At 43.6% G+C, this 27,937-nt stretch overlaps 1 protein-coding gene across 1 annotated transcript in view; it reads left to right on the top strand.

The window, feature by feature from the left end:
• Positions 1-27,937, top strand: part of LOC127425389 (CUB and sushi domain-containing protein 3-like) — a 701,868-nt gene that overhangs the window by 251,960 nt on the left and 421,971 nt on the right. The window contains exon 4 of the mRNA XM_051671320.1: positions 3,222-3,416. Within this exon, the coding sequence (XP_051527280.1) occupies positions 3,222-3,416 (195 nt within the window). The remainder of the gene's footprint in view (positions 1-3,221; positions 3,417-27,937) is intronic.

Genomic DNA, 27,937 nt, shown 5'->3' with positions numbered 1-27,937 from the left:
CCTATGGCCTTGCCAATGCACTTTCAGTTTTCCAGTCATTTGTCAATGAAATTTTCAGAGACCTTCTCAACAGCTGTGTAATAGTTTACATTGATGATATCCTTGTTTACTCGAAGACCAGGGATGAACATATTCAACAAGTCAAGACAGTGCTCAACCGTCTACTCCACCATCAGCTATATTTGAAAGCAGAAAAATTTGAGTTTCACACCACCACCACAACCTTCTTAGGATATAACATCAGCCTCAAAGGAGTAGAGATGGATGAGTCCAAAATCAAGGCAGTCACTGAGTGGCCAGCCCCCATAACCATCAAGGAACTACAACGAATTCTTGGGTTTGCAAACTTTTATAGGTGATTCATAAGGAACTACAGCATCGTTGCAGCCCCTCTCACTGCATTACTCAAAGGAAAACCTAGGAAGTTGACTTGGCCTGAGAGTGCACAAGATGCTTTTAAAAGACTCAAGTCTAGTTTCACCACTGCTCCCATCTTGAAACACCCAGATTCAGACCTCCCCTTCATAGTGGAAGTGGATGCTTCAGACTGTGGCATCGGAGCTGTACTCTCCCAGTGTCATGGTTATCCAGGTTAACTCCACCCATGTGCCTTTTTCTCCAAAAAACTCACCTCTGCAGAGACTAATTAAGATGTAGGCAACAAGGAACTGCTGTCCATCAAATCTGCCCTAGAGGAGTGGAGGCACTGGTTGGAGGGATCCAGGCACCCATTTCAAGTCATCACTGACCACAAGAATTTGGAATATATTAAGAAAGGCAAGAGAATGAATCCATGACAGACCAGGTGGGCGCTCTTCTTCACCCAATTCAATTTCACTGTTAATTATCATCCAGGCAACAAGAATGGCAAAGCAGATGCCCTGTCACGAAGACATGATCCAGTTCATTCATCACCTCTCTCAGAACCCATTCTGCCACAGTCTGTCGTCATCGCACCCATCCGTTGGAATATTATGGAGGAGATCCATCGTGGACAAGGTGAACCACCACCATCAGAATGTCCTTCCAATAGGCAGTACGTACCCCAAAATCTCAGACAGAGGGTCTTGCAGTGGGTGCACACTTCCCTAGGCTCTGGTCACCCAGGAATTAAAAGAACAGCAATGTTTGTATATAACTCTTTCTGGTGGCTCACTCTTCTCCATGATGTGACTACTTATGTTAATGCCTGCCATGTCTGTGCACAAATTAGAACCCCCCATCAACTCCCTGCAGGGCTGCTGGAACCTCTGCCCATCCCTCAATGACCATGGTCAAACCTAGCAGTAGACTTCATCACCGATCTCCCTAATTCCAATGGTTTCACTGCCATCTGTGTCATTGTTGATCGTTTTTCTAAATAATGTCATCTGATCCCCATGAAAGGTCTACCCACAGCTATGGAGACTGCAGAGGCCCTGTTCAACCAGGTATTCAGGGTGTATGGACTCCCAGACGACATTGTCACAGACAAGGGACCACAGTTCACATCACGGGTATGGAAGACCTTTTGTCATCATTTAAATATCAATGTCAGTTTAATCTCTGGCTATCACCCTCAGGCTAACAGTCAAGTGGAGAGAGTAAACCAAGAAATTGGACGCTACTTACGCTCCTATTGTAGTCATGAACAGCACCATTGGAGCACTTTCCTGCCATGGGCTGAGTACGCTCAGAACTCCCACACACATTCATCCATAGGACTAACCCCTTTCCAGTGTGTTCTGGGTTATCAACCACCACTGTTCCCTTGGTCTGGAGAACCATCAGAGGTGCCGGTGGTGGACAACTGGATTAGGAGGAGTGAGAGGGTGTGGGACAGCGCCCATGTCCGGCTTCAGCGAGCCATCAGGAGACAGAAGATTCAGGCCCCACCCTAATTACCAGCCTGGCCAGATGGTATTGCTTTCTATGAGGGATCTATGTCTGTGGACTGAGCTTCCTGCTAGCTAGCCTATGTACGTAGGTCCCTTTAAGATACTAAGACAAATCAACCCGGTGGCCTATAGACTAGAGCTTCCTGCTGATTATCGTATCTCTCCTTCCATGTATCCCTCCTGAAACCTGCACACCCTGCACTGGAACCTGTAACCACTGAATCAACGCCACCTCCACCATTGGAGATCGATGGATCCCCTGCCTATCTCGTCCGGGAGATCCTAGATTCCCAAAGGAGGGCTAATCAACTACATTACCTTGTGGACTGGGAGGGATACGGTCCTGAATAGATATCCTGGGTAGCAGCCTCAGACATTTTGGATCCCTCACTCATCAGGGACTTCCACTGTGATCATCCAGACCAAGGGGACGGCCCAGGGAGAACACCTGGAGGTGTTCCTAGAGGGGGGAATCTGTAATACCTCAGCCCATGAACAGTTCGTCCCTCCACCAGAGGGAGCCATCATCTGAGTTTTAGTGGCACTTCCTGTTTGTATTCTCACTTCCTGTTTGTAGCTTTATAAGCCATGTGCTTCACTGAACACGTTGCGAAGTATTGCCAGTTTACCCTGTCTTACCGAGCATTTTTCCATTGCCATTGTTTCTTGATTCGTGTTATGACCATTGCCTGTTTTTCTGGATTTACTGCTTTTTGGATTACCCTTTGTTTTGTTTGCCTGGTTGGACTGTCTATTTGGTTTATTGGATTTATCTGCCTGCTTTACGACTACGTCTCTCTGCCTGCTGTTTTGGATTGTTTGCTTGTGTCTCTTTTAATAAACCTCCTGCACATGGATCCTAACACCAACTCCATGGCCAGTTTGTTACAGCACAAATATCAGTCAGTGCATTAATGTATAACCATGAAGCCTCATTCAACCATCTTTTTAAACCAGTGGTTCTCAACTGGTTTTGCTTTAGGATCCAGATTTTACATTGGACATCAAGTGCCGATTAACAAGACATAAGCTGAATTGGGAAATTGATTATTTTGTAAATGCATTTTACTTGCTTTGATGTTTTGCTCTGTGTTCAGATCATGTTGCTTTCTTTTGGAAAAACACAACAGGCTTGTCTTTATAGTTTGAACATTTGGATTCTAAATGTCTCTTTTTGATTTGGATGTTATCATGCTTTTGGCAGCCAATAATTCACTGCACAAAATAGTTCACTGCACAAAATGTATTGTGGTTGGCACAAACCCTATTCCTATGTCTCAGTCTGTATGACATCATTCCTTTATCAAGAATTCAGTGCTAAAAGCAAACCGTTTTGTCTCTTAGAATTGCAGAGCAGTTCTTGTGGGAACCCTGGCGTCCCGCCCAAAGGCATCTTGTATGGGACGCGTTTCAATGTAGGAGACAAGATCCGCTACAGCTGTGTAACCGGCTACGTGTTAGACGGCCATCCACAGCTTACCTGCGTAACCAACACAGGCAATGCAGCCGTTTGGGACTTCCCAGTCCCCATCTGCAGAGGTAAGCACCAGATTTATAGACAGTTTTACATGTGATGTGCATGACCAAAACTCTGCAAGTGTGTGTGTGTTTATGCATGTGTCTCTTTGATCTGTTCTAGTGTCCTTTGTGTTTATTTGTTTGGTGTTTTATTCATGAGCAGAGTGAATGTGTGTATGTTTGTTTGTGTAGGTGTACATGCATTTGAGAATATATTGTATGAAAGAGTGGCTATAGCGGCCTGTATTTAATAGTTTGCTTAGATAAAAAATGGCACAACAATTAGAGATCGCTCAGACAGCCTTTTCCTTTGAAGGCCCTTGAACATTGGAAACACATCACATGTTTGCTCTTGTCTTGCTCTTCCCAGGTCTTATATTTCTGTTTTATTTTCTATCCTCATATCTTATGCTCCCATTCTTTCATTTAAAACAGCATACTGGTTCTTTCACAGACTCTTGTAGAATGTAGCTACAATATTATGATTTTGACTCTTTTAATCAGGTTTTGACTCTATGAGCTCACCGTAAGATGTTCCCAGATCTGGCAATAGTTAGTGAATTGAGAAGAAATATGGAATTATTAAAGGTATATTTGAAAATTCTCAAACATTGTGTTATCATTTACTCAACCTCATTTTGCTCCAAACTTGTATTACTTTTTGCTATGTAACACAAAAGGAGATGTTAGACAGTGGGGCAGATTCACTTAGAATGAATTGCGCCCACTAAAAGCGCTGTTTTTTTGCATGTGCTAACTGCACTCGTTTAGTGCCCAATTCACTAAAGGAATTATGCAGATCAGGCAACGGCACCAACAGCAGAGCCAAATTGCACACAATTCTGATCTTGCCGTCCAATACTGAGCGCAATATGGCCGAGGATGCCACTGACCACCGTATTTGACCCTCCCTGCTGGAATGAACAGCATCACTTTGATCATCTCTTAAACATGCAGAACGTGTGCTTGGACACCGCACATCTGGATATATGCCAGATAATATCGCTCTTCAAAATCATTTGAAAATTTGATTAATTACTGCTGAAATGAACATTTTCAACATTTTCACAGGGCACACAGGGTAGACACAGTAGACTGAGTTATTAGTTTATTTATAACACTTTTCTACCCACAATTAAAACAATGATTTTATATATATAATAAATATATATATATATATATATATATACACACACAAATTTTGGCCCCAAACTCCTCCTATGCTCATCAATTACTATCCCACACTCCTGTTTCTTGCTGTAGAGATGATGCAGGGTGTTTTTGTTGCAAATATATCAAGATTTATAGTCCCATGTTCAGACCAATTATAATGTGCATTTGCCATGACCATTCTTAAATAAGAATCTCTCCAAAGACAGCTTGTGCTGGTTTCTGCTCCAGCGTGTTTAATAGAAATGGGAAAATGACAGCGTCTGGATCATGCTTGCTTTGGTTGGACACAAATTGCAAAGCCAGCTGTGCTTGAATAGCAAATAGCCTGAGGTACTAAAATGTGGAGCCTCAACCTGGCCCAGAAAGCAGCGGGGTATAGAGAAGCAGACCGCTGTATTTGACACACTTGTCATCTGGCACTTTGTTAAAGGGATAGTTCACCCAAAAAATTAAATTCCATCATAATTCACTCACCCATGATGTTCCAAACCCATATGACTGTCTTTCTTCCATGGAACACAAAAGGAGATGTTAGGTAGAATGATAGACTCAGTCACCATTCACTTTCATTTCAATTATTTTATTTTTCTTCCATACAATGAAAGTGAATGGTGACTGAGACTAACATTCTGCCTAACTTGCTTTTTTGTTTGTTTTCTGTTTTCATGGAAGAAAGTTATACAGGCTTTGAATAACATAACCAACATCACTTTCTTCCTGAGCCTTTATGTCTTATTAAATCCAGATTTGGTCTGATTATTAAATATTTAAGTGGAATGTCATAGCTGTTGTTCGGTGCTTTTGAGGTTTTATGATGTGAATGTTTTTCGAAGATAAAAAGTTAATTTAGTAAATTTTGTAGTGTATGTTTGGTTTTGCGTCCATATTAATGCATTTATATTGCATATATACAATGCATATATATTTTATTATGAAAATTTCAGTTTGTAGGTTTGGTCTTGGTGGACTAGATCTGCTTAACGCTGCTGCTTCTGCAGAGCAAGTACAAAGACTTGCTACTGCTAGACATACAAAGACATGCTACAATGAGCATGCAGTACATGCTGTTGTAGCTGAACAAACATGCACAGATCCCCAACGATGCAGTCGGGCTGTGCGACACAAAATGGAAAAACCCCCAACAAGCAGATCTATCGCCAAGTCTGGTGTATGCTGCTGCTTCAAGAAACATGTTAACCGCATGAAATAGCTATGTGAGCCTGTTTGTTGGCCAGTGCTTAACACTATTGACAGATTCACGATGTGTATCTCGGCTGCTGTTCGAGAGGTTTAATCTATTGTCCTACTAAAAATGTGTACATGGACTAGATAGCCCATAGTTTACTTGTGACTTATACTATCTATGTATACCCGGCTAAAAGCCTAGGTTCTATTTAGCAAATGAGATAGAACGTCCCATAGGCACACACAGCTATGTGAAAAATAAATAATATTAACAAGCAGATGGCGCATAGCAAGCGATAAGTTTATATATATAAACACACACACACACACACAGTAGAAAGTTTGCACGTTTTAACTAAATAGTTCAAAAGACCCCAGCAAACACCAGAGCAATGTACAGAATTTAATAATGAAACATTTAAATGCTCAAATTTGAGCTTCAATTATATCTTTAGAATTAGGTCATATATAACACTCATAAGCAGCTGAAGACCATCGACTCATTCCTTTTAGCGTGACAGTGGGTACTTTTGGTGCAGCAGGGGTAGCTGCTCCTATCCTAAAGGAGTGGGGGGTGTAGGCTTTGGGACTGAGGCCACAGAGGCGACATAGTTGCTTAAGTTTGGAAGTGAAACAGGTGCTTGTCAATGGTTTACCATCCGCCGTGAGGAACAGAGGATCATCAGGTAGAGCTGAGTGAGGGGATTGTAAATAGCGGGACATGGAAAGCAGAAGACAAACCATTGTGTTAGTCTTAGCAATGACAAAGGGGGTTCCTTTATTGAATTTGTCAGTCTTAGTGTGCTTTATTAATAGAGTAAATTGGTGATCAGATATCAGACACGGTGAGATCATGGGCTGGGTTAAAGGAGAGTGTTTTACAAGTGAATTCCCCGCACCGCAGAAAACCATAAAAAGCTGTGAGAGACAGATTCCAATAGGGTGTTCATATAGAAACCAAAAGCCCCATTTCTGAAATAGCATAACAGTTTATGGAGGAGATAATGTGTAAGAGGTAGGCGTTTAACTTTGCTTTCCGGCGAGGCTTTCTTAAGTCCATTCAGAAGCAAACGGATGGATAGATGAATTGGAAGGCTAATGACACTGGGTCCCTGGCAGCGGAGGTGGATTTGAATACCTACTATTGTTGCTTTAATGGAAGAAGTCTGTAATTTACGTGAGTTGAAACTACAAACTACAAACTATAAATGCGTACACTACAGATATTTATGGGAAGGACAGAAATGGAAAATGCACAGAAGAGAGAAAAGTAGGACCATGCAGACTCGTAGTTCTTTAAGGTAGATTGTGTCATCCCCGACCTCATAATGTGTGGCTACGGACATGTAGGAAGAAAGTGGTTTTTGTTTAAGACTGTTTGGCAGAACGGAGGGCAATTCATGCTGACTGGTAAAACATCTGGGCACAGAGCATGGAATTCCTGAAATTTAAAACATGAAAGAGCGTCAGCTTTGTCATTATTAAGACCTGGAATGTAAGTAGCTTTCAAAATGAAATTGTTAATGACGCATGTCCAACTGAGATGCCTAGTAAGTCTATTAATTGAGGAAATAGAGCGACCTTTATTTATTATATGTACTGCTGCCATGTTAACTGTAATAACTTTAAAAACTGTAATCCTCTTCTGATGACACATATTGCCCCATAGCAAGCAATTACGATCAGACACATTTCAAACTACGCAGCTGACTGCACTTTGGTCGGGAGGTTTAGAATTTCTAAAGGCCATTTATCTGCAAACCATTGATTTCCGAACATTCCGCTGAACCCGACTGAGGGAGCTGCATCAGTGTGGAACTGATGAGACAATGAAGTTGAGCGAATCTTTATGGAAGAAGGAAATTCCGTTCCATTCTTGACCAATGGCGCAGGTCTGACTGACAGCCCTCATCCAGGGCCAGTATGTCATGAAGATTAGAGATGGTTTTAGATAATTCTAGGAGTCTGGAAATGAAGGCGCACTCTTGAGGTATGATTCGCAAGGCAAAATTGAAATGTCCCAGTAAGGAAAACAAATCACGCTTGGTTAGGAATATAGCCAATTCAAAAGATATCATGATCTGACGGATGCGACCGATCTTCTCTTGTGGAAGAGATGCTGACATAGACTTGCTATCGAGGGTAATGCCCAGAAATTCTAACGATGTTGTAGAACCGACAGTTTTCTCTTCGGATAGAGGCAAGCCGAGATTTTGAGAAAGTTCCTTCAGTTTATTGATGCTGTGGTTGGGTTGAGAGTGCAGTGGTAGCTCAGCGGTTAAGGCTCTGGGTTACTGATCAGAAGGTCAGGGGTTCAAGCCCCAGCACCGCCAAGATGCCACTGTTGGGCCCTTGAGCAAGGCCCTTGACCCTATCTGCTCCAAGGGCGCCGTGTCATGGCTGACCCTGCACTCTGACCCCAGCCTAGCTGGGATATGTGAAAAAGAAGAATTTCACTGTATATGTGCAAATGTATAATGTGTGATAAATAAAGAAAATTATTATAATTATTATTAGAGTTTGGGAGTTTGAGAGTTGCATGAAATCATCTAGCAAGTGTAAAATGAAAGGAAGATCTTCTGAAAGCTTCTGAAAGGGTATCAAAACTTTGGGGGGCTACCACGACAACCGAAAGTTAGGAGCACGGCGAAGTACATTTTTGATTTCCACTTGATGCCAAAAAGGTGCCATTGAGATGGATGAAGGGGCATAACTTTGAAGGCGTCGGTTATGTCTGCTTTTGCTAACCAAGCACCTTTTACCTATGGTTTTAATGAACTGAATTGCGTGATCGATGGAAGCATAACACAGAGAAAACATGTCTTCGGAGATCAATTCATTAACTCTTTTTGTTGGAGTATTTCCTAGTTGCTACGCCTATATGGTTGATGCGAAATTTAGGAAAAGGAGAGTGAGAGAAGGGACCGATTAAGTATCCCTTTTCCACTTTTTCTTTATTAAAGTATCTACAAATTTTTGAGGTTTTTAAAGATGTGAATTGAGGTGGGGATAAAACTAAGACCAGCCAGAAAACCTTGAATTAGACCAGTAATAAGAATTCACAAAGCAGCAGTTTGGATGATTAAGTAAATTCATAGAAAGCTCTTGAACATTGATTGCCATGGATGGATGTTTATTAATCTTTTCACATGATCGGAATTTGCAGGAGCTGCTTTGAACCTGCGGGGACAGACAGCTCTGGGGTGACTATCGCCGCATGCAGAACAACAGTGCAAGAATTAAAATTTTTGATATGGACAAACAGATTCATTAAAATGAATACAAACAGCATTAGAACCTTCGGAAGAGTTCACCTGGATTGAGGAACAGGAGAAAGGTTTGGTCTGAATAAAAATGTTTGTTAGGTTGTTCAGTGAAGCCTTGTGCTATTTGATAAGCAGTTCAGGGACAGAGATTTGTGGAGTGTGCCAGAGAGCTACAGACATCACAGGATATAGCTCTATGTCCAGTGAAATGTCTGCTGATCAGTTCTAAGTTTACGACAGGCCAATCCAGCTTTGAATTAAAACAGTGGATATATAGGGCTGATTTGGCTGAAAATGACTTGTGGTATTCGTAGAAGAGCGAGCCACCTTAATTTAGGGCTAGATCAGAGATTATGGCCAAGAAGGTATCTAACTCAGATCGTCTTTCTGGAAAAGCCTCACATATTGTGTCTCTGTAGGTTACACGCCGAAAGCCACATTAAATTCTGCAAGAGATAAACTCTTAGTCTCGGATCACATTCTTTTAAAACAACTGAAATGTCCTCACAATCCACAATATGCTTGTCTACAGATCATTGAGAGCAGAGCAAGATTTTTACCAAATTGATGTCATTACCTGCGATTATCTGTTTTCTCAAATTTGGTGGAATGGCTGCTGCTGGTGGGATGAACAGAGCACCGCTAACTGAAGCAGGAGCCGCTGTAGCCAGAGAATGATGAGGTGTGATGTTACTTAAAGTGGCCTCTAGTTGATCTTGGGAGTAGACAGAGGTGGGAACGTGAATGGCGTTTGGGTTATCCTGGGAATTGGACTTCTCCAAAGCTACAATTCTGATATCCAACGTGCTGATAGATTATTTTATTTCCAAGAGGGCTGAAATTTATTAGATCGCTGGTTGAGGGAAAGCCGGAGCAGGTTTTTTTTTTGCTGGGAGAGGACTGGAAGCAGGATTCAGGTGTTTATTTTGCCTTAGCTTTGGACTGGGTAGGGCTAGGCTGAGGAGGAGTCGGAGAGGTGTTGTCGGAAAACAAAGAATGTAAATAAATCTTAGTGGGATAGACCTGTTGGTGGTACAATGTTGCGGCGGAATAAATCCTCAAATCCTACGGACCGGCCATTCTTTGATTGAAATGCATCTGTGAGCCAGGTGAACGCTCCTACATTTGGAAGGCTGGGCAATGGTCTGCTCTGCATCTGCTGGTAGCGTGTCCAGAATGTCCGATAATATCTCTTCCGTGCCAGGCTTGATGTCTAAAGATAGGACTTCGTCCACGTTGAGCTGTGACATGGTGCCTCCGGAGTGGGGATAAAAGGCACATGCAAGCAAGATAAGTGCTAAGAAAACTCTCATAACTTGCACAATAAGATCAGCTTGCCGATATGCTAAAATTACAGGTTGCTGATATGACAGTTAAGTTATTTAAATGTTTGAAGTGATTGGTCCGGACAAGTGATTGGCTACAGAGATTGCTTTGAGGGAACCAGTCGGCTTGCACTACAGAGTTTTCCTGACTGAACTTGGCTATAGAACTTGGTTATTATGGATATTCAGGAAAATATCACAGAGTAGTGTTGGGTTCGAGTCCACCTTAGTCGATTCCGAGTCAAGTCCAAGTCTTTAAACAATCGAGTCCAAGTCGAGTCCAATTCCAAAAGGGGCAGAGTCAGACTCCAGGCCGAGTCCATAACAGGCAGAGTCTGAGTCGAGTCCGAATAAATCTGTTCATGAATCTAATTTCAAATTGTAACCATAAATTCAACATCAATATTTTAAGCTTATTTTAACTTTCACAACTAAGAAAAAACAATTGTCAATCTAAATGTAACAAAAACACCTCTATATTTTATTAGTTTCCTGCTGAACAAATTTCAAAGTGATTTCAGAATGAAAGCATATGCTTTAGGTGTATGAAGACAAAATTGTCCTTCAACAAACTTATTGTGTTCTGTTGACAATTCAGTTATTTGTTGCTTTTCCCCCTCCACTCAAATATAGACTAAAGAAAGTGAAAGCTGCATTAGTCATTAAAACCAGAGTTATTACTGTTTCGAATTTTAATTTTGTATTTTATTTCTACCTCATTTTCAATTTGTCCTTTCAATTTAGTTTAGTTTTATCTAAAATCATCCCTATCTCAAGAAATAATATATACTGAGATTTCTTGTTTGTCTCTATCTGCCGACTGGTTTAGGAAAATGAGTCCACACAGTAGTATTTAGCACTCGTTGAGAAGTTACATCTCATGACTTGACTGCAAATGTTACATCCGAAAACACTGGTAAAGCCCACTGCTAATATTAGGGCCATTTAACTCGGACATGATTGTTAAATTGCGGAAAACGTGGGGCAGTTCTACGCACTGCTTGTGCACCTAAAACCCTGATGCATCCGGGTGTTATTTAAAAAAAATAAGAGGTATCATAAAAATGTATTTAATACTACCTTGAAGCTATTTGACAACAGATACTCACATACTTTATATTCCACAAGACAAAATGGTAATTGAATTTAAACAAATGATCTGGTTCAAAAGTTTACTTTCCCTTGGTTCTAAAAGGATTAGTTCACCCAAAAATGAAAATTCAGTCATTGTTTACTTACCCCTGTGTTATTATAACTCCATATGATTTTCTTTCTTTTTCTTAACACAAAGGGAGAAATTGTGAAAAAAATATTGTGCTCAGTGATGTCACACAATGGCAGTTTATGGTGACCACTTCAAGCTTAAAAAGGACACAAAAGTATAATTCAGAAGTCTAACAAATTACAAATTATTGAATGTGACTCGTGTCTTGTTCTGAAGGAATACGATAAGATTTGGTGAGAAACAAACCAAAATCTGATGTATTATTAAGTGAGTCAAATCAAATCACTTTATTGTCACACAGCCATATACACAAGTGCAATGGTGTGTGAAATTCTTGGGTGCAGTTCCGATCAACATAGCAGTCGTGACAGTGATGAGACATATACCAATTTACAATAACATCAAATTAACACAACACAATTTAAACATCTGTTATACAAATAATTACACTCAACAGTATACGATACGCACTATATAGATACACTATTCAATAAAAATAAAAAATAAAAATATATAAAAAAGTGTATATATATAGAATGTACAGTATTGTACTGTATTGACATTCAGGCTGTCGGTTGATAGTCAGTTGTTAAGAGAGAACATAATATAATAATAATATAATTTATGACAGTCCGGTGTGAGATAAGAGTAAGGGTAATAAAGTGCAGTGCTGATGTATTTTGATCATGGGAGATCAAGAGTTCAGAAGTCTGATTGCTTGGGGGAAGAAGCTATCATGGAGTCGGCTGGTGCGGGTCCTGATGCTGCGATACCGCCTACCTGATGGTAGCAGTGAGAACAGCCCATGGCTCGGGTGGCTGGAGTCTCTGATCCTCCAAGCTTTTTTCACACACCGCCTTGTATATATTTCCTGGAGGGAGGGAAGCTCACCTCCGATGATGTGTCTGGCAGTTCGCACCACCCTTTGCAGTGCTTTGTGGTTGTGGGCGGTGCTATTGCCGTACTAGGCGGAGATACAGCCAGTCAGGATGCTCTCCACAGTGCAGGTGTAGAACCATGTGAGGATGTGGCGGTTCATTCCAAACTTCCTCAGCCGTCTCAGGAAGAAGAGGCGCTGATGAGCCTTCTTCACAACGACTTCAGTGTGGATGGACCATGTGAGTTCCTCAGTGATGTGGACACCCAGGAACTTGAAGCTGCTGACTCTCTCCACTGGTGCTCCATTGATGGTGATGGGGCTGTGTTCTCTCTCTTTTCTTCTGAAGTCCACCACAAGCTCCTTTGTCTTACTGACGTTGAGGGAGAGGTTGTGCTCCTGACACCAGTGTGTCAGAGTGTGCACCTCCTCTCTGTAGGCTGTTTCATCATTGTCAGTGATCAGACCTACCACCGTCGTGTCATCAGCAAACTTAATGATGGCATTGGAGCTATGTGTTGCCACACAGTCATGGGTGTACAAGGAATACAGTAGTGGGCTGAGAACACAGCCCTGCGGGGCTCCAGTGTTGAGGGTCAGTGATGAGATGTTGCTGCCTATTCTAACCACCTGGCATCTGCTTGACAGGAAGTCCAGGATCCAGCTGCACAGCGAGCTGTTTAAGCCCAGAGCCCGGAGTTTCTCATCTAGCTTGGAGGGCACTATGGTGTTGAATGCTGAGCTGTAGTCTACAAACGGCATTCTCACATAAGTGTTCCTTTTTTCCAGGTGGGAGAGAGCAGTGTGTATTGTAGATGCAATGGCATCATCAGTGGAGCGGTTGTTGCGGTAAGCAAACTGCAATGGGTCTAGTGATGGAGGCAGCACAGAGCAGATGTAATCTCTGATTAGTCTCAAAACATTCGCTGATGATGGGGGTCAGAGCAACAGGACGCCAGTCATTTAAACAAGTTATTTTTGATTGTTTTGGAACAGGCACAATGGTGGATGTTTTAAAGCATGTGGGCACTACAGACAAAGTGAGGGAAAGGTTGAAAATGTCCGTAAAAACGCCAGCCAGCTGGTTCGCGCACGCTCTGATGCGGCCCGGAATGCCGTCTGGGCCAGCGGCTTTACGGATGTTCACACATCGGAAGGATCGGGTTACATCCGCTACAGAGACGGAGAGTGAACTAACCTCTGTAGCTTCAGCCGCGAGAGCTCTCTCCGCGAGGGCGGTGTTATTTCCCTCGAAACGAGCATAAAAATTATTTAGCTCATCCGGTAGAGAGGCAGCGGTGTTCATGGCGGAGTTTTTATTCCCTTTAAAGTCCATGATGATGTTAATTCCCTGCCACATGCTTCTAGAGTTGGTGATGTTAAACTGTCCTTCAATCTTGCTCCTGTACTGGCGTTTTGCTGTTTTGATAGTTTTTCGGAGGGCATAACTGGCTTGTTTATGCTCCTCTACGTTCCCGGAATTAAAAGCGGAGGTCCGCACATTAAATGCCGCGCGAACATCGCTATTTATCCATGGCTTCTGATTCGGATAGATTCGTACAGTTCTGGTCGGAACGACGTCCTCTACGCACGTTCTGATGAAACTCATTACGCTATCAGTGTAAAGCTTGACGTCGCCATCAGAGGCGGACCGGAACATCTCCCAGTCCGTGTGATCAAAACAGTCTTGTAGTGTAGAATCTGATTGGTCCGACCAGCACTGGATCGTTCTGAGCGTGGGTGCTTCCTGTTTCAATTTCTGCCTGTAAGCAGGCAGAAGCAGAATGGAAGAGTGGTCCGATTTGCCAAATGGTGGGCGGGGGAGGGATTTGTAGCCATCCTGGAACGGAGAGTAGCAATGGTCCAAATCCCGGTCCCCTCGTGTTTTGAAACTAATGTGCTGGTGGTATTTTGGTGCGACTGATTTTAAACTGGCTTTATTAAAGTCCCCGGTCACAATGAATGCGGCCTCAGGGTGCGCGGTTTCCTGCTCACTTATAATCCCATACAGTTCCTTGATTGCCCAGTCTGTGTCAGCTTGTGGGGGGGATGTACACAGCTGTGATAATGACCGCTGTGAATTCCCTCAGTAGCCAGAATGGTTGACACAGAAGCATAAGAAATTCCAGATCAGGAGAGCAGAAATACTTGATAGAATGTACCTTCCTCTGATCACACCAGGATTTGTTGATCATAAAACATACACCACCACCTCTGCTTTTACCTGAGAGGTCTTTCGTTCTGTCCACTCGGTGCACGGAGAACCCCGCGGGTTCAATGGTTGAGTCTGGGATCTCCGCAGACATCCAAGTTTCCGTAAGGCAGATAATGCAGCAGTCCCTCGTCTCTCGTTGGAAAGAGATCCGCGCTTTCAGCTCGCAGAGCTTGATATCCAGAGACTGAACGTTTGCCAGTAGAATAGTGGGTAGCGGGGGTCGATTTGCGCGGCGTCTTACTCTGATGAGAACGCCGGCTCTGTTTCCCCTTTTCCTCCTGCGTTTCCGCGGCCGTGCTGCCCAGACAAAGGGCTCCGCTTGCGTGTTTGTAAACAGCGGGTCGGCATTGAGAAATGTGAAGTCCGGTTTACGGTGTGAGATTGCTGAACCAATGTCCAAAAGTGTTTGTCTGTCATAGACAATAAGGCAGACAACATCTAAGACAAAAAAACATAAGAATTGTGAACAAAACAAACAAAACATTACTATGTTGTGTCGGAGCTCGCAACGCAGCAGCCATACTCGGCGCCATCTTGAGTCCAGTGGATCTCCAGTGAATCTCTTCACCGACCATTGATCTCCTGTGCGCGTTCATGAGACAGACTGCACGCAAACTTTAGAGCTACTGGCATGAGAGCAAACCCTTTAATATGGTGTGTTGCTTTCTCTGATTAATGACTGTGTAATAATTGTTCATGAGTCCCTGCTTTATCCTGAGCTGTGAAGCTGCCCACTTTTCTTAAGAAAAATACTGTACATTCTTTGGTTTCCCAGTATCTTCTGCACATTTGAGTTCTTCCCAACAGTGGCTAAATTATATAGACATCCAGCTTTTGACACTTAGGACAATTGATGGACACATACAACTATTGTAAAAGGAGCAAACATTCATTGATGCTCAAGAAGGCAACACAAGAACCAAGGGGATGCAAAATATTTGAACAGGATGATTTGTGTAATTACAGTACATTTTGTATAATGTGGCATTTGAAGGGCAGTACTACATAAAATATATAATCTTATTTCTTATATTTTCATACATTCTGAAAGGGGTATGAAAACATAAGCCTAAAACAAAAGGGGTATGCAAACTTCTGCAATATGTCGTTTGTGAAAATTTATATTTTGTTTTTCACTATTTAACCACATTTTACCTTTTGTTCATTTATGAATTCCACGTAACCTATTCTATCAATATGATCTCATATTGCATGTGTATATTATGAGTAGACTTGTCATGTCAGGTACACATTTTAACATAAATTTCACAACATTGGAACCTAAAATTCAAAATACAATCTCCACATCTCAACATTTAAAGGAATGTTCCAGATTCAATACAAGTTAAGCTCAATCAACAACATTTGTGGCATAATACTAATCACAAAAATGTATTTCGACTCGTCTCTCCTTTTCTTAAAAATAAAAGCAAAAATCTGTTACAGTGAGGCACTTACAATGGAAGTGAATGGGTAAATGAAAGTGAATGTGGCTAATTTTTGGAGGGTTTAAAGGCAGAAATGTGAAGCTTATTTTATAAAAGCACTTGCATTATTTCTTCTGTTAAAACTCATGTATTATTTGAGCTGTAAAGTTGTTTAAATAGTCATTTTTACAGTCGTTTTAGGGTTTGTTGATATTATATCATCATGACAAAGAAGTTGTAAAATTGGCTATTACTTTTTCACAGAAAAGGTTAGTAAGTGATTTTATCACACTAAAATCATGTTTACACGCATATCCTTTATGTCTTGTGTCTATACTTTTAAAACAGTGAGTATTTTAACGTTCAAAAATTGGCCCTATTCACTTCCATTTTAAGTGCCTCACTGTCACCTCGATTTTTGCTCTTTTTAAAGAAAAGGACGGACGAACGTTGTGCCATACATGCTGTGGATTGAGCTTAACTTGTATTGAACCCGGAACATTCCTTTTAAGTACTTGTACTATGTAAAAAGTATCCCAAGTCCCAAAGGCTTGAGTCCAAGTCAAGTCCGAGGCCATTAAAATTGGACGAACTGGAAGAGTCCGAACTCGAGTACCCCAACTCTATCACAGATCATTCTCAATTTTCTATTCAGTAAGTTACCTTCAAGAAAAACTGTGTTTTAGATGGTATCTGCCCTATTCCCCTTTTATGAGCAAAGCAGATGTCAGGTTTTTACATAAATGTATCTCTGAAATGATTTTGCCCAGCAATTTACAGGTACCATTAATTTTAGATTAAGGGGAAAATCCATTTTAAACCTTAAGTCGGTGGACCTTTAGAAATACTGCTTCTGCAAATGTCAATGTTATGCTAAAATTCTGTAATGTATGCATCTCTGAATGCAGGAGTGGAGATACTGGACATCAAGTGGTATGTAGCCTGGGTCGCTTTTTGTTGCATAGTTTTGTTCATGGTTAATAAAAAGTGCATGTATCAAGTGACATAATTTTTAAAAACATTTGTTGATGTCAACAATAGAAGATACAGTTAGTTTTCACTCCCCCCTTTTAAAAGTTGATGAGCCTATTTATTTATATGAGCCTATTATATTTATTATCGAGTTTATGTCCTAATATCAATCATCATTTAAACAGAACATACAGTTTATTACACAGGAGGCAAACTTTGTTTATAATATGTCCATAAGTCTTAGAGGTCCAGACTGGGTATGTCAATGTAGTTGTAGTAATGTAGTATTTTGTTATGAAAAACTTTTATAAAAACTTTAGCTACAACTGCAAAAGTTGTAATAAAAATGAGTTCCAATAGATTCCACCTAAAATATTATTAACTATAAATGTTTTGTCAAAATGCCACTGTTACTGTTACTATTGTAAAATCGTGATTAATGTTAGTAAGGGTGTAAATGTGAAGCTTGAAAAACCTTTATCTTGGCGCATAAACAGTGTTGTCTCAGGGCTGTCTAATGGTTTGAGAGGTTTGACTTCCTCCATTGTGCTTTAAACTAGTACATTTTCAGTTCTTAAATGGGTCACATCAGTTTTTTGGTTTGCGTCACAATATCGAGGGAAGCTCATTTTACATGCGCACGTTCCAGAAACACTGAAGGTTAGAGCAGATTAGATCATTGGCGCAAGTGGTTCTGTGATGACTCATGCCACACATTCGTGCAAAAACCAGGCTTCAATTGCATCATGTTTTCAGATGAGAAGCATATTTAGCATGTATAAAGTGCCAAATGTGAGATGAATATCATTAAATTTGCCTCGGCGTGCCAAAATTTCGCTTGGGCCTTGGAAAATTTAAAAGGAGGAACAACTCTGGCATTGTCCTTTCCCTGCTGTCCGCAACCCACCAGTTGAGAAACAATGCTCTAAGCAACTAGTATGGATAATCTTAACTCAATTCACTCCAGGTCCTGTAAAAAAAAAAAATAACCACATATTCATCGGTTTGGTATTAGGGAATAGACGGAAAAAATATATTAGTCAAATGTTTTGAGCTACATTTTGAAAGAATGGTCTAACATTTTCTCAAAATTGCTTGGTTTTGCACATACATGTATCTGTACCTTGGTGCTGTTGGCACAGTTGGTATGTTGTCGTGCCCAAAGTGTGAAATAGGCATGACAACACTGCGGCACAGGTAGCCAGGCTGCGGCGCAGGCTATGAAATGTTATTTAGCCAGGGTGAATCTTAGCCCAGGCATTAACAAACAGTACTGACAATGCCCAAACCCATGCTGCACAACTGCACAGCTCTGTGGGACTTTCTGTGGGGTTTTACTCATTAAAATAATCTCATTTATGAGTGAGAGAACATTAAAGAGTTGACATTTTTACATTTTCCTGGGCATTTTCTGTTTTGCTTTGAAACCAAGAAGCTGCCTCGAAGAAAACACATTTCTAAACTCAGTCGACAAAATGAATGCTTCTTTTTGAAAGGAGAAGCAAACCATTTTGTGTCTGGACATCTTCCAGGCAAGCTCTCTGCATGTTTTATGAAAATATTGAGTGTACTAATTTGGTCCAGTAAATTTTTGCTGCTCATAAATGTGTGTGTGTGTGTGTGTGTGTGTGTGTGTGTGTGTGTGGGCTCTTCTGTAGTCTTCTGTAGAGGTCAAGGATGACAAACTGATAAACTTGAATTAAAATGGGCCATAATGCCATGGCTGAGGGAATGTACATTTAGATCTGTTAATCAGGCAGCTGTAAAATGGCATCATCTGGGTCACCGGCTGAACTCTGGATTTGCTCAGCTGGCTTTAGCAACACTTTGAATTTGCTGAATAGTGTTACTGTACCTCTTAACATTGCATGCCTTTTCTGTAAACAAGTTCCAAAATCACAGCTGGAAAGCAGTGCCTTTTAAAGGTCAAGGGTGTGGTGAGGGGAAAATCAAATAAAGTCACTTTCTTTAAAGACCCCATGACATCAAATCGTCCTGGTTACTTACGTAACCTCCATTCCCTGATGGAGGGAATGAGACGTTGTGTCGATGTAGTGACACTAGGGGTCACTCTTGGGAGCCCGAGACACCTCTGGCCTTTGATAAAAGGCCAATGAAAATTGGCGAGTGGTATTTGCATGCCACTCCTCCGGACATACGGGTATAAAAGGAGCTGGTATGCAACCACTCATTCAGGTTTTATGCTGAGGAGCCGAGACAAGGTAACATTTCAGCGGGTAGTTCAGTGTTGTGGCAGGAGGGACACAACGTCTCGTTCCCTCCATCAGGGAACGGAGGATACGCAAGTAACCAGGACGTTCCCTATCTGTCACTCACTCGACGTTGTGGCGATGTAGTGACACTAGGGGTCCCTATACAAAACGCCACAACTGGCTGAACTGTGTTAGGTGAACTGGTGGTGTGTGATGGGCAGACTACTGTGTGCCTCATAGCCAGCACACCAGGTCAACATGTAACCTCCCCAACATAGTTATGAGTGTCGAATGGCCCTTTGGGGACAAGTCGACTACCCAAAAGATAGAGACAGGCTAACCCAGTCGTGGCCTCTTTTCCCCTTTTTTCCGCTCCCTAAAAAATAAGGGGGATTATCCGACTGGGCTGCCAGGTCCCAAGGGGAGGACACCGGAGACCACACCTTGCCCAAAGAGAGGGGGGATGTTTAAGTGGAAAAATACATCACATGGTCTTTCTGACCATGTGGAGAGTCTTCAAGGTAGCTCCTACCCAACGGGGGAGGAGTTACTACAAACATGGAGACTGGGGCAGAGGGGCTCTGCCCAAGGAAGACGTAGTTTGCCAACAGGGAAACGAATTAGCGGAAGATATACATTTGCATGGGATTTGCCTTACAGGGAACTGCCACATGCGGAGCACCTACCCCAGAACAGGGCTCTTAGTTAGCACGTGTACTGGGCCGGCAGCAAGTCTCTCCGAAAACTCGAGTGCCACAGGGCTCGGAGGAAATCAACCAGGGAACAAAGTTTGTGAACACTACTGGGAATTAATGGCGCACGTCTTCATCTCAAAAGAGGTGGAAGGCGCTATGTGCAAGTGATATACCCTGCCGGCTATCCTGGGCTTATCCTCTTGTATTGCGTGCCACTACCTGGGATGAAACCGGTTCCACTCGGAGGTTGTAGAACCTTGCAAAGGTGTTGGGTGTTGCCCAGCCTGCTGCTCTGCAGATATCTGTTAGAGAGGCACCCCTGGCCAGGGCCCAGGAGGCCGCTACACCCCTGGTAGAATGGGCTCGTAGCCCTACCAGGGGCGGCATGTCCTGGGCGTGATATGCCATAGCTATGGCGTCATTGAGCCAGTGTGCGATCCTCTGCTTGGAGACAGCACTTCCTTTCCGCTGTGCACCAAAGCAGACAAAGAGCTGCTCAGAGATCCTAAAGCTCTGCATGCGATCCAAATAGATGCGTAAAGCGTGCACCGGACACAGCAACGACAGGGCTGGGTCTGCCTCCTCCTGGGGCAGCACTTGCAGGTTCACCACCTGGTTGCCCGGGATGTGAGTGGCTCACAGCGACTTGAAGTGCTGCTGACTCCAGAGGCAAGTGTGACATATACAACGAGAGCGCAGACTGCCTTGGCGGTTGACTTATGCTACTGTTGCCATGTTGTCTGTCTGAACTAACATGTGCTTGCCCTGGATCAACGGCAGAAACCTCTGCAGCGCGAGCAGAATTGCCAACAACTCAAGGCAGTTGATGTGCCAATGCAGTCGCGGGCCCGTCCACAGGCCAGCAGCTGTGTGCCCATTGCACGACGTGCCTGGAGACCAGTTCTAGGGGAACACCTGTCCGTAGAAACGAAAGGTTGGTCCAAGGGCTGAAAAGATGGTGACAGACCGGCGTGATGACCACACGATGTGTCCCGTGGCGCCATGCCCATCTCGGGACTCGAGTCTGAAGCCAGTGCTGAAGCGGTCTCATATGCATCAACCCGAGCAGGGTGGCTACCGCTGAGGATGCCATATGCCCCAGGAGCCTCTGAAAAAGTTTCAGTGGAACTGCTGTTTTCTGTTTGAACGCCTTCAGGCCAGCACCGACTGGGTGCGCTTGTTCGTGAGGTGCGCTGTCAAAGAGACTGAGTCCAACTCCAAACGGAGAAAAGAGATGCTCTGAACTGGGAGGAGCTTGCTCTTTTCCCAGTTGACCCGAAGCCCTAGTCGGCTGAGGTGTGAGAGCACCACGTCCCTGTGTGCGCACAACACGTCCCGAGAGTGAGCTAGGATTAGCCAGTCGTCGAGATAGTTGAGAATGCGAATGCCCACTTCCCTTAACGGGGCAAGGGCTGCCTCTGCGACCTTCGTGAAGACGCGAGGAGACAGGCCGAAAGGGAGGACCTTGTACTGATACGCCTGACCCTCGAATGCAAACTGCAGGAAGGGTCTGTGTCGAGGAAGGATCGAGACGTGGAAGTATGCGTCCTTCGGGTCCACCGCCTCAAAGCAATCTTGATGCCGGATGCTCACCAGAAAGCGTTTCTGCGGCAGCATCTTGAACGGGAGTCTGTGTAAGGCCCGGTTCAGTACTCGCAGGTCCAAGATTGGCCGCAGCCCACCGCCTTTTTTCAGTACGATGAAGTAGGGGCTGTAAAACCCTTCTTCATCTCGGCCAGAGGGACAGGTTCTATCGCGGCCTTCCGTAGGAGGGTAGCGATCTCCGCACGCAAGGTAGCAGCGTTTTCGTCCTTCACCAAGGTGAAGTGGATACCGCTGAACCTGGGCGGGTGCCTGGCGAACTGAATCGTGTAGCCGAGTCGGACGGTCCGGATCAGCCGTTGCGATGGATTGGAAAACGCAAGCCACGCATCCAAGTTCCTGCGCAAGGGGGACCAAGGGGACAATGTCGTCGGACGTACCGGCAGGTGGGGCCTCGCGGTGGGGTGGAGCTCGAGGTGCCACACCACATCGTGGCTGTGATGAGTCTAGGGACATCGAAGCACTTGCCTGGCTCCTTGTGACCACCCCCGGAACAGCCTGGGACGGGGGAGGATGAGGCCTGTCTTCATAACCCGTGGAGGCTGCCACATCGGGGGTGTCTGTGTGCCACAGCTGGGCATTCAGGGGCGGGAAGACCACCGCTGGAACGCCAATCCTGCAAGGAAAAACCCATGGACGGTAGTCGTGATGACAAACGTGCACACTAGGTATGTGACCCAGAGAAGAAGGAAACCGCTCTTTTGCTGAACTGTTGGGTACCACAGTCACTTGGGCATGCGGCGAAATCAAACAAAAAGGCAACAAAAGATTCTCCACCCGGCCCTCCACTGGGGGTTGGAATGGTCTTCTTACCAGCTCCAGGTGAGTGGGTTTCTTCGTCCCTGGGTCGCCCGTCTCGGGTGCTTTGATGACCTCTGTGGATTCTTAGTGGCCGACTGTGAGACGGGTGACATCTACTTCCTGCGGTGGGCTCCACGCTGGGGCCGGGCCGAAGGGGCAGGCTGCAGCAGAGCTGGTGCAGTCACAACAGGGGGACGCCCTTGGCGACGAGCAGACGGGGTGTGGGATCTTGAGCCGTGCCGGGGCAGGATATGCCGGATAACCTCCGTCTGCTGCTTCACCGCTGAGAACTGCTGGGCAAAGTCCTCGACAGTGCTCCGAATAGGCCAGCCTGGGAAATGGGGGCAGCGAGGAACCGTGTCTTGTCGGCCTCGCCCATCTCGACCAGGTTGAGCCAAAGGTGGCGCTCCTGGACCACTGATGTGGCCATCGTCCGCCCGAGAGACCGCTGTGACCTTCGTCTGGTCGCCAAGTACAGTTCCTGCATCAAATCTGGGGTGGAACTACCCTCGTGCAGTTCTTTTAACGCCTTGGCTTGGTGGACCTGCAGGAGAGCCATGGCGTGCAGGGCAGAGGTGGCTTGTCCAGCAGCGCTGTAGGCTTTAACCGTCGGGGACGACCTGGACCTACAGGGCTTAGATGGGAGCTTAGGGCATCTGCACCAGGTGGCGGCGCTCTGCGGGCATAGGTGCACCGCGAGCGCCTTATCCACTGGGGGAATCGCCGTATAGCCCCTGGCCGCCCCGCCATCGAGGGTAGTGAGGGCGGGGGAACTGAGGAATCAGGGCCGGGCAGTAAAAGGTGCCCCCCACGATTTCGTCAGCTCCTCGTGCACTTCCGGGAAGAAAGGCACTGGAGCGGGGCATGGCTGCTTTGAGCGGCACCGCAAGCCCAGGAACCAATCATCAAGCCACGAGGGTTCAGGGGAGTGTGGAGGGTTCCACTCTAACCCAACGCTCGCGGCTGCCCGGGAAAGCATCTCCATCACTTCTGCATCAGCCTGTGACTGGGCAATAATCCCCGAGGGGGGGAGCCCAGCTGAGGCTTCTGCGTCCGACTGGACAAGCCCGCTCTCCGATGCTGCGCTCGAGAGCTCATCTTCGCGGGCTCCGAACAAGAGGCCAGACTCGCCATGAGACAAGCCGGCGGACTCATCCGGAAGCCCAACTGGGGCAGACGAGCGTGCTTCTTAGGAAAGCAAGCCGTGACCGCAACGTTGCCATGGTCATGTTCTCGCAGTGAGAACATGAACCATCCATGAACGCTGCCTCCGTGTGGGTCGCGCCCAGACACGAAAGACAGCGATCATGACCATCCGAAGTTGAGAGATAACGACCGCAACCAGGAATAACACACAATCGGAAAGGCATCTTTAAAAAGACGTTCCGTGTGTGCCGCTCTTTTAGAGAAATATACTTTTTTAGAGAAATAAACTCTTTCAGAAAATATACTCTCTTTTTTCTGCCAAAGCACCCAGGGGCGTTCTCTGCAGTGCACCAGTGCAGAGGAGGGAGAAGCCGCTGAAATGCGCCGTCAGATCCAGCAGAGGTGAATGAACAGTAGTAGTTCAGCTCAGTGAGCATGACCATTCGGCTCCAAAGAGAAAATCTGAATGAGTGGTTGCATACCAGCTCCTTTTATACCCGTATGTCTGGGGAAGTGGCATGCAAATACCACTCGCCAATTTTCATTGGCCTTTTATCAAAGACCAGAGGTGTCTCGGGCTCCCAAGAGTGACCCCTAGTGTCACTACATCGAAAAACGTCGCTTGAGCGACAGATAGGGAACTAGGGTTTTGTACATTTTTGGTCCATTTTGCTAGCTTTGAAGCCATCTTTATTTTAGTTTACTCCAAATTTACTTTCATCCGATATACACATTTAAAATGTACAGTCTTTCTCTTCTTGTAAAATCATGGTTTGTGGCTATGACGGAAACGTATTGGCTATTTAAAAATAAAGTGTTTTCATATATATAATATAATATGATACAGAAGTAATAGTCCTTTGTGTCCTGCCCAAACTTCCTATTTCAATAGGAAATATGACAACACAGAAAGGAAAACTGCACTCATCAAATGATTTCTTGGGGTCTTTAAAACTCTAATGGTTGCACTATAATGCAAGTCAGTTAATTAACCAACTCAGTCATGTCGATAATGAATACTAGTACGTATTTATGGCTTTCAATGATCTTTACCATTTTCCACCCCAAATACTCATGCTCTTAAACCGATACTACTTAGTGAGGCCAAGTTTAGAATAGCTAAAATTATCCTTTGTCAGATGGAATTCCTCAAGGAGCATTAAAAGGCTGATAATTTGAAGCTGAGGCTATGAGCCTTAATGACTGGCTTTTGATGTGACTGACTTTAATTTTGACAGGGTCTTTTTTTATTAAAGAGTTTAGACTCACTGTGGGCTGCAGCAATCATGCCTCTCTTCCCTCTTCCTGTCTGGCTTTGACAACCGTAGGGACCACCTGCTTGAAGTAAATCCCTGATCAATCCCACACCACTTTGAGCAGGACCGCTGAAATTGGAGCTGACATCCGCACCCTTCTTAAATGCAATGCTTTTGCCAGCGACTGCACATTTTATGCAGCAACCTGATTGGTTTAGTGGATCTGTTTCTAAGTGTGTAATTTAAGCCCATGAAGACCCTGCCATGTCTGATTTCCCCCCCCCCCGTGCTTAGATAGAGTTATTTTTTTATTTATTTATTTTTAAGTTATAACAACAATCTGGTGAATATCACTTTTATTGCATATTTCAGTGAGTGTGATTAAGGTATGCTGCTTAACATCACCTTTGTGTCCTGGACATAGATATCCTGTTCTGGATCTGTAGACAAGCATGCTTCTTTTAAAGGTAATGAAAGGAAATGCAGATGCAAGACATTGTTGGCTAAAGGGTATTTTGCTCCTGCACTCCTGTTGTGTTGGAAGTCTATTTAGGCTACTTCTACATTAATCTGTATACATTTGAAAATGGCGTTTTCGTTTCAAAACGCTCTCCGTCCACACTAGCATTTTCAAGCATTTTCCAAATGTTGCTCATCCACACTGAAACGTCTGAAAACGCTTACGTCCCTGTACTGCGCATGAGTAAAACATAAGACGCTTTGACATGCGTCATTTCCGTCAGGTGTTTATTTACTTTCCGCCTCTTTGAAACGTCGCGGCAATGTACGGTCTGAAACGCAACTGTCCTAGCATTCTGCCGCTGAACAACAACTGCGAGTAAACATCCCGTCTCCTTTGAAGAAATGTAAGCTGAAGTATGTAAAAACTGATATTAATCTTTAACAACGCAATCAAACTGGAGAGTAGCCAAAACAACTGCGATACAACGTCGTCCATCTTGTTTTGACTGAATGGGTCACATGACTAAAAATGCATCATCGTTTTTGAACATCCATTTTCACAGTCAACACTACAATGCAAAAACAGCGTTTTCAAATGTATCCACTTTGGAGTGCGTTTTCAAAAAGCTCTGTTTTTGCGGACAAAAACGGCGTCTCAGTGTGGACGGAAGGCCAAAACCGAGAGAAAAAGATGCATTTTCAAACGAAAACGTATTAGTGTGGACAAGGCCTTAATCTGTTGCAGAATGGCCACTGCCATTGCCACATTTTGTAGCCCCTTGACACCCACTTTTAGATGTTAATGCTATCTAAATGCACAGCTGTGTCTTTCCCAGCTCAGGGTGTGATCTGATTAATGCACTTTAAGGTCCTGTATTAAATTACTCTGCATGCTTGATCCCCTTCATCAAATATTTGGAGAATACAAATGTGTAGTTGGCATGAAACACTTTTGGAAAGTTTACATGTCCTGTGGTGCTTTTGTTTTTCATCTGAAACTATTTTAAACAGTGATTTGTTCATTCTTTTATCAATATTATGCATGCAGCTTTTATGACCACATATGCATTAAGAATCTACATGGAATATTTGTAAGTAAAAAAAATGAATTTGCCACACTGCAGGATCATTTAAAAAGGCAAAAAGGTTATTCAAAATGATGAACAGCTTAAAATAAATTGTGGTCAGTTACAGCACTCAGAATATAGTTTTATAAATGTTAACTTGAAATTTTGACGTTGATGATAAAACAATGTTCACAGACATGACAAGCATCTACCCTAATTAGTTACCTAAACAAGTACTAGTTTTAGTGAAAATCATTATTGGTAAATGTATTTATTTGAATGCTGCCATTGCTTGATTGTGCATCCTTAGTAATAATTAATCTGGTTGATATTTCTTTTATACAAAATCAGAAGCTCTAATTCACATGGAAGTAAGGTGCCACACATTTAGATGCTATCTGTATTCCATTAACTTAGGTCTACACCATATAGACATAATGATACTGATTTATGGTGTGGCTTTTAAAGATCTTGCCGCAGTCTGTAGGACAGTATGTAATTCCCCTGAAATCAATTCCTACAAGTAACTGTCACTTAGGTGATGGACGGTCACCATTCATCACAAGTTTCTTGCACCTGAGTACAGAGGACACACTGAAAAACCATCTGAACTAATTATGGAGTGCAGCAATGACCATACTGGATGATCTCAGATAGGGGTTCTGCCAGCGCAGTGAGGTTAATCCCTGCCTTCGAGGAGAATGTTGCAGTGGGCTCTCTCAGAGGTTAAAAAATCCAGCTGATACCGAGAAAATTTGCAGTTCCTACTGTGCAGATCCAGCTTTGAAGTAGGTTCTAACTCAAGTTTCACCATGTCCCACTTAGAAAATGTAAAAAGTGAGATTTTACTTTGAGATCTTTGTCAAGCCATTGGTTTGAGACAGAAGTTGACTTGTTGGACTGCTAAACAAAGATAGCAATATTTTGAAAGCAACACAGAGTCTAATAAAGTTGGCCCAAAAATTATTTGGACCCTTAAAGCCCTTCCAATTTGATGTGAACGCTCAGAGTATGTGTACAGTCAAATGCGAACCTGTAGAGGTATACTCCATATAACTGTGCGTGCATACACAGGCGGTTGACACATGCACGCTATGACTGCTATGAAACACCGGACTATTCCTCTTCAGGAGTTTAGACCCATAAGAATGTCTTAATATTCCTTGACTGGAGTTATACAAATGCAGGTATCTCCAGACCTCCTCACCAACACACTCTTGACTTGCACATCCAGTGGTGTTGTTTTTACCTTCATCTCATGATGTTTAGCAGCGATTACATCTTCTAGTGCTTCTTTGTGGCAGCAACGGCGCAAATGTGAGCGTTGCCACCTTGTGGACCAATTAATTATAACTCCAGGCGCATGTGCCTTCTGCGTGTTCAAAGACCTGCGGTTAGAAAAATCAGGCTGCGCTTGTTCAGTGCATGAGCACTCTGCTGATGACGAGAGTTGTATCACATATCCTGGAAAAATTATGCTAGATCTTTTTTCTAACTTCATTTTTTATGAGCTTTAGTGGGTGTATGAAGTCAGTTCCCCTTAAGTTAGCAGTCCTAGCTGAGTAACAAAATTGTAGTTCATCACATTAATTATGGATATGTTCCAATAATTTTCACAACCAGAAATGTCACACA

The sequence above is a fragment of the Myxocyprinus asiaticus genome, chromosome 34, assembly GCF_019703515.2.
Source record: "Myxocyprinus asiaticus isolate MX2 ecotype Aquarium Trade chromosome 34, UBuf_Myxa_2, whole genome shotgun sequence".
Lineage (NCBI taxonomy): Eukaryota > Metazoa > Chordata > Actinopteri > Cypriniformes > Catostomidae > Myxocyprinus > Myxocyprinus asiaticus.
This window is presented reverse-complemented; position numbering and strand designations above follow the sequence as displayed.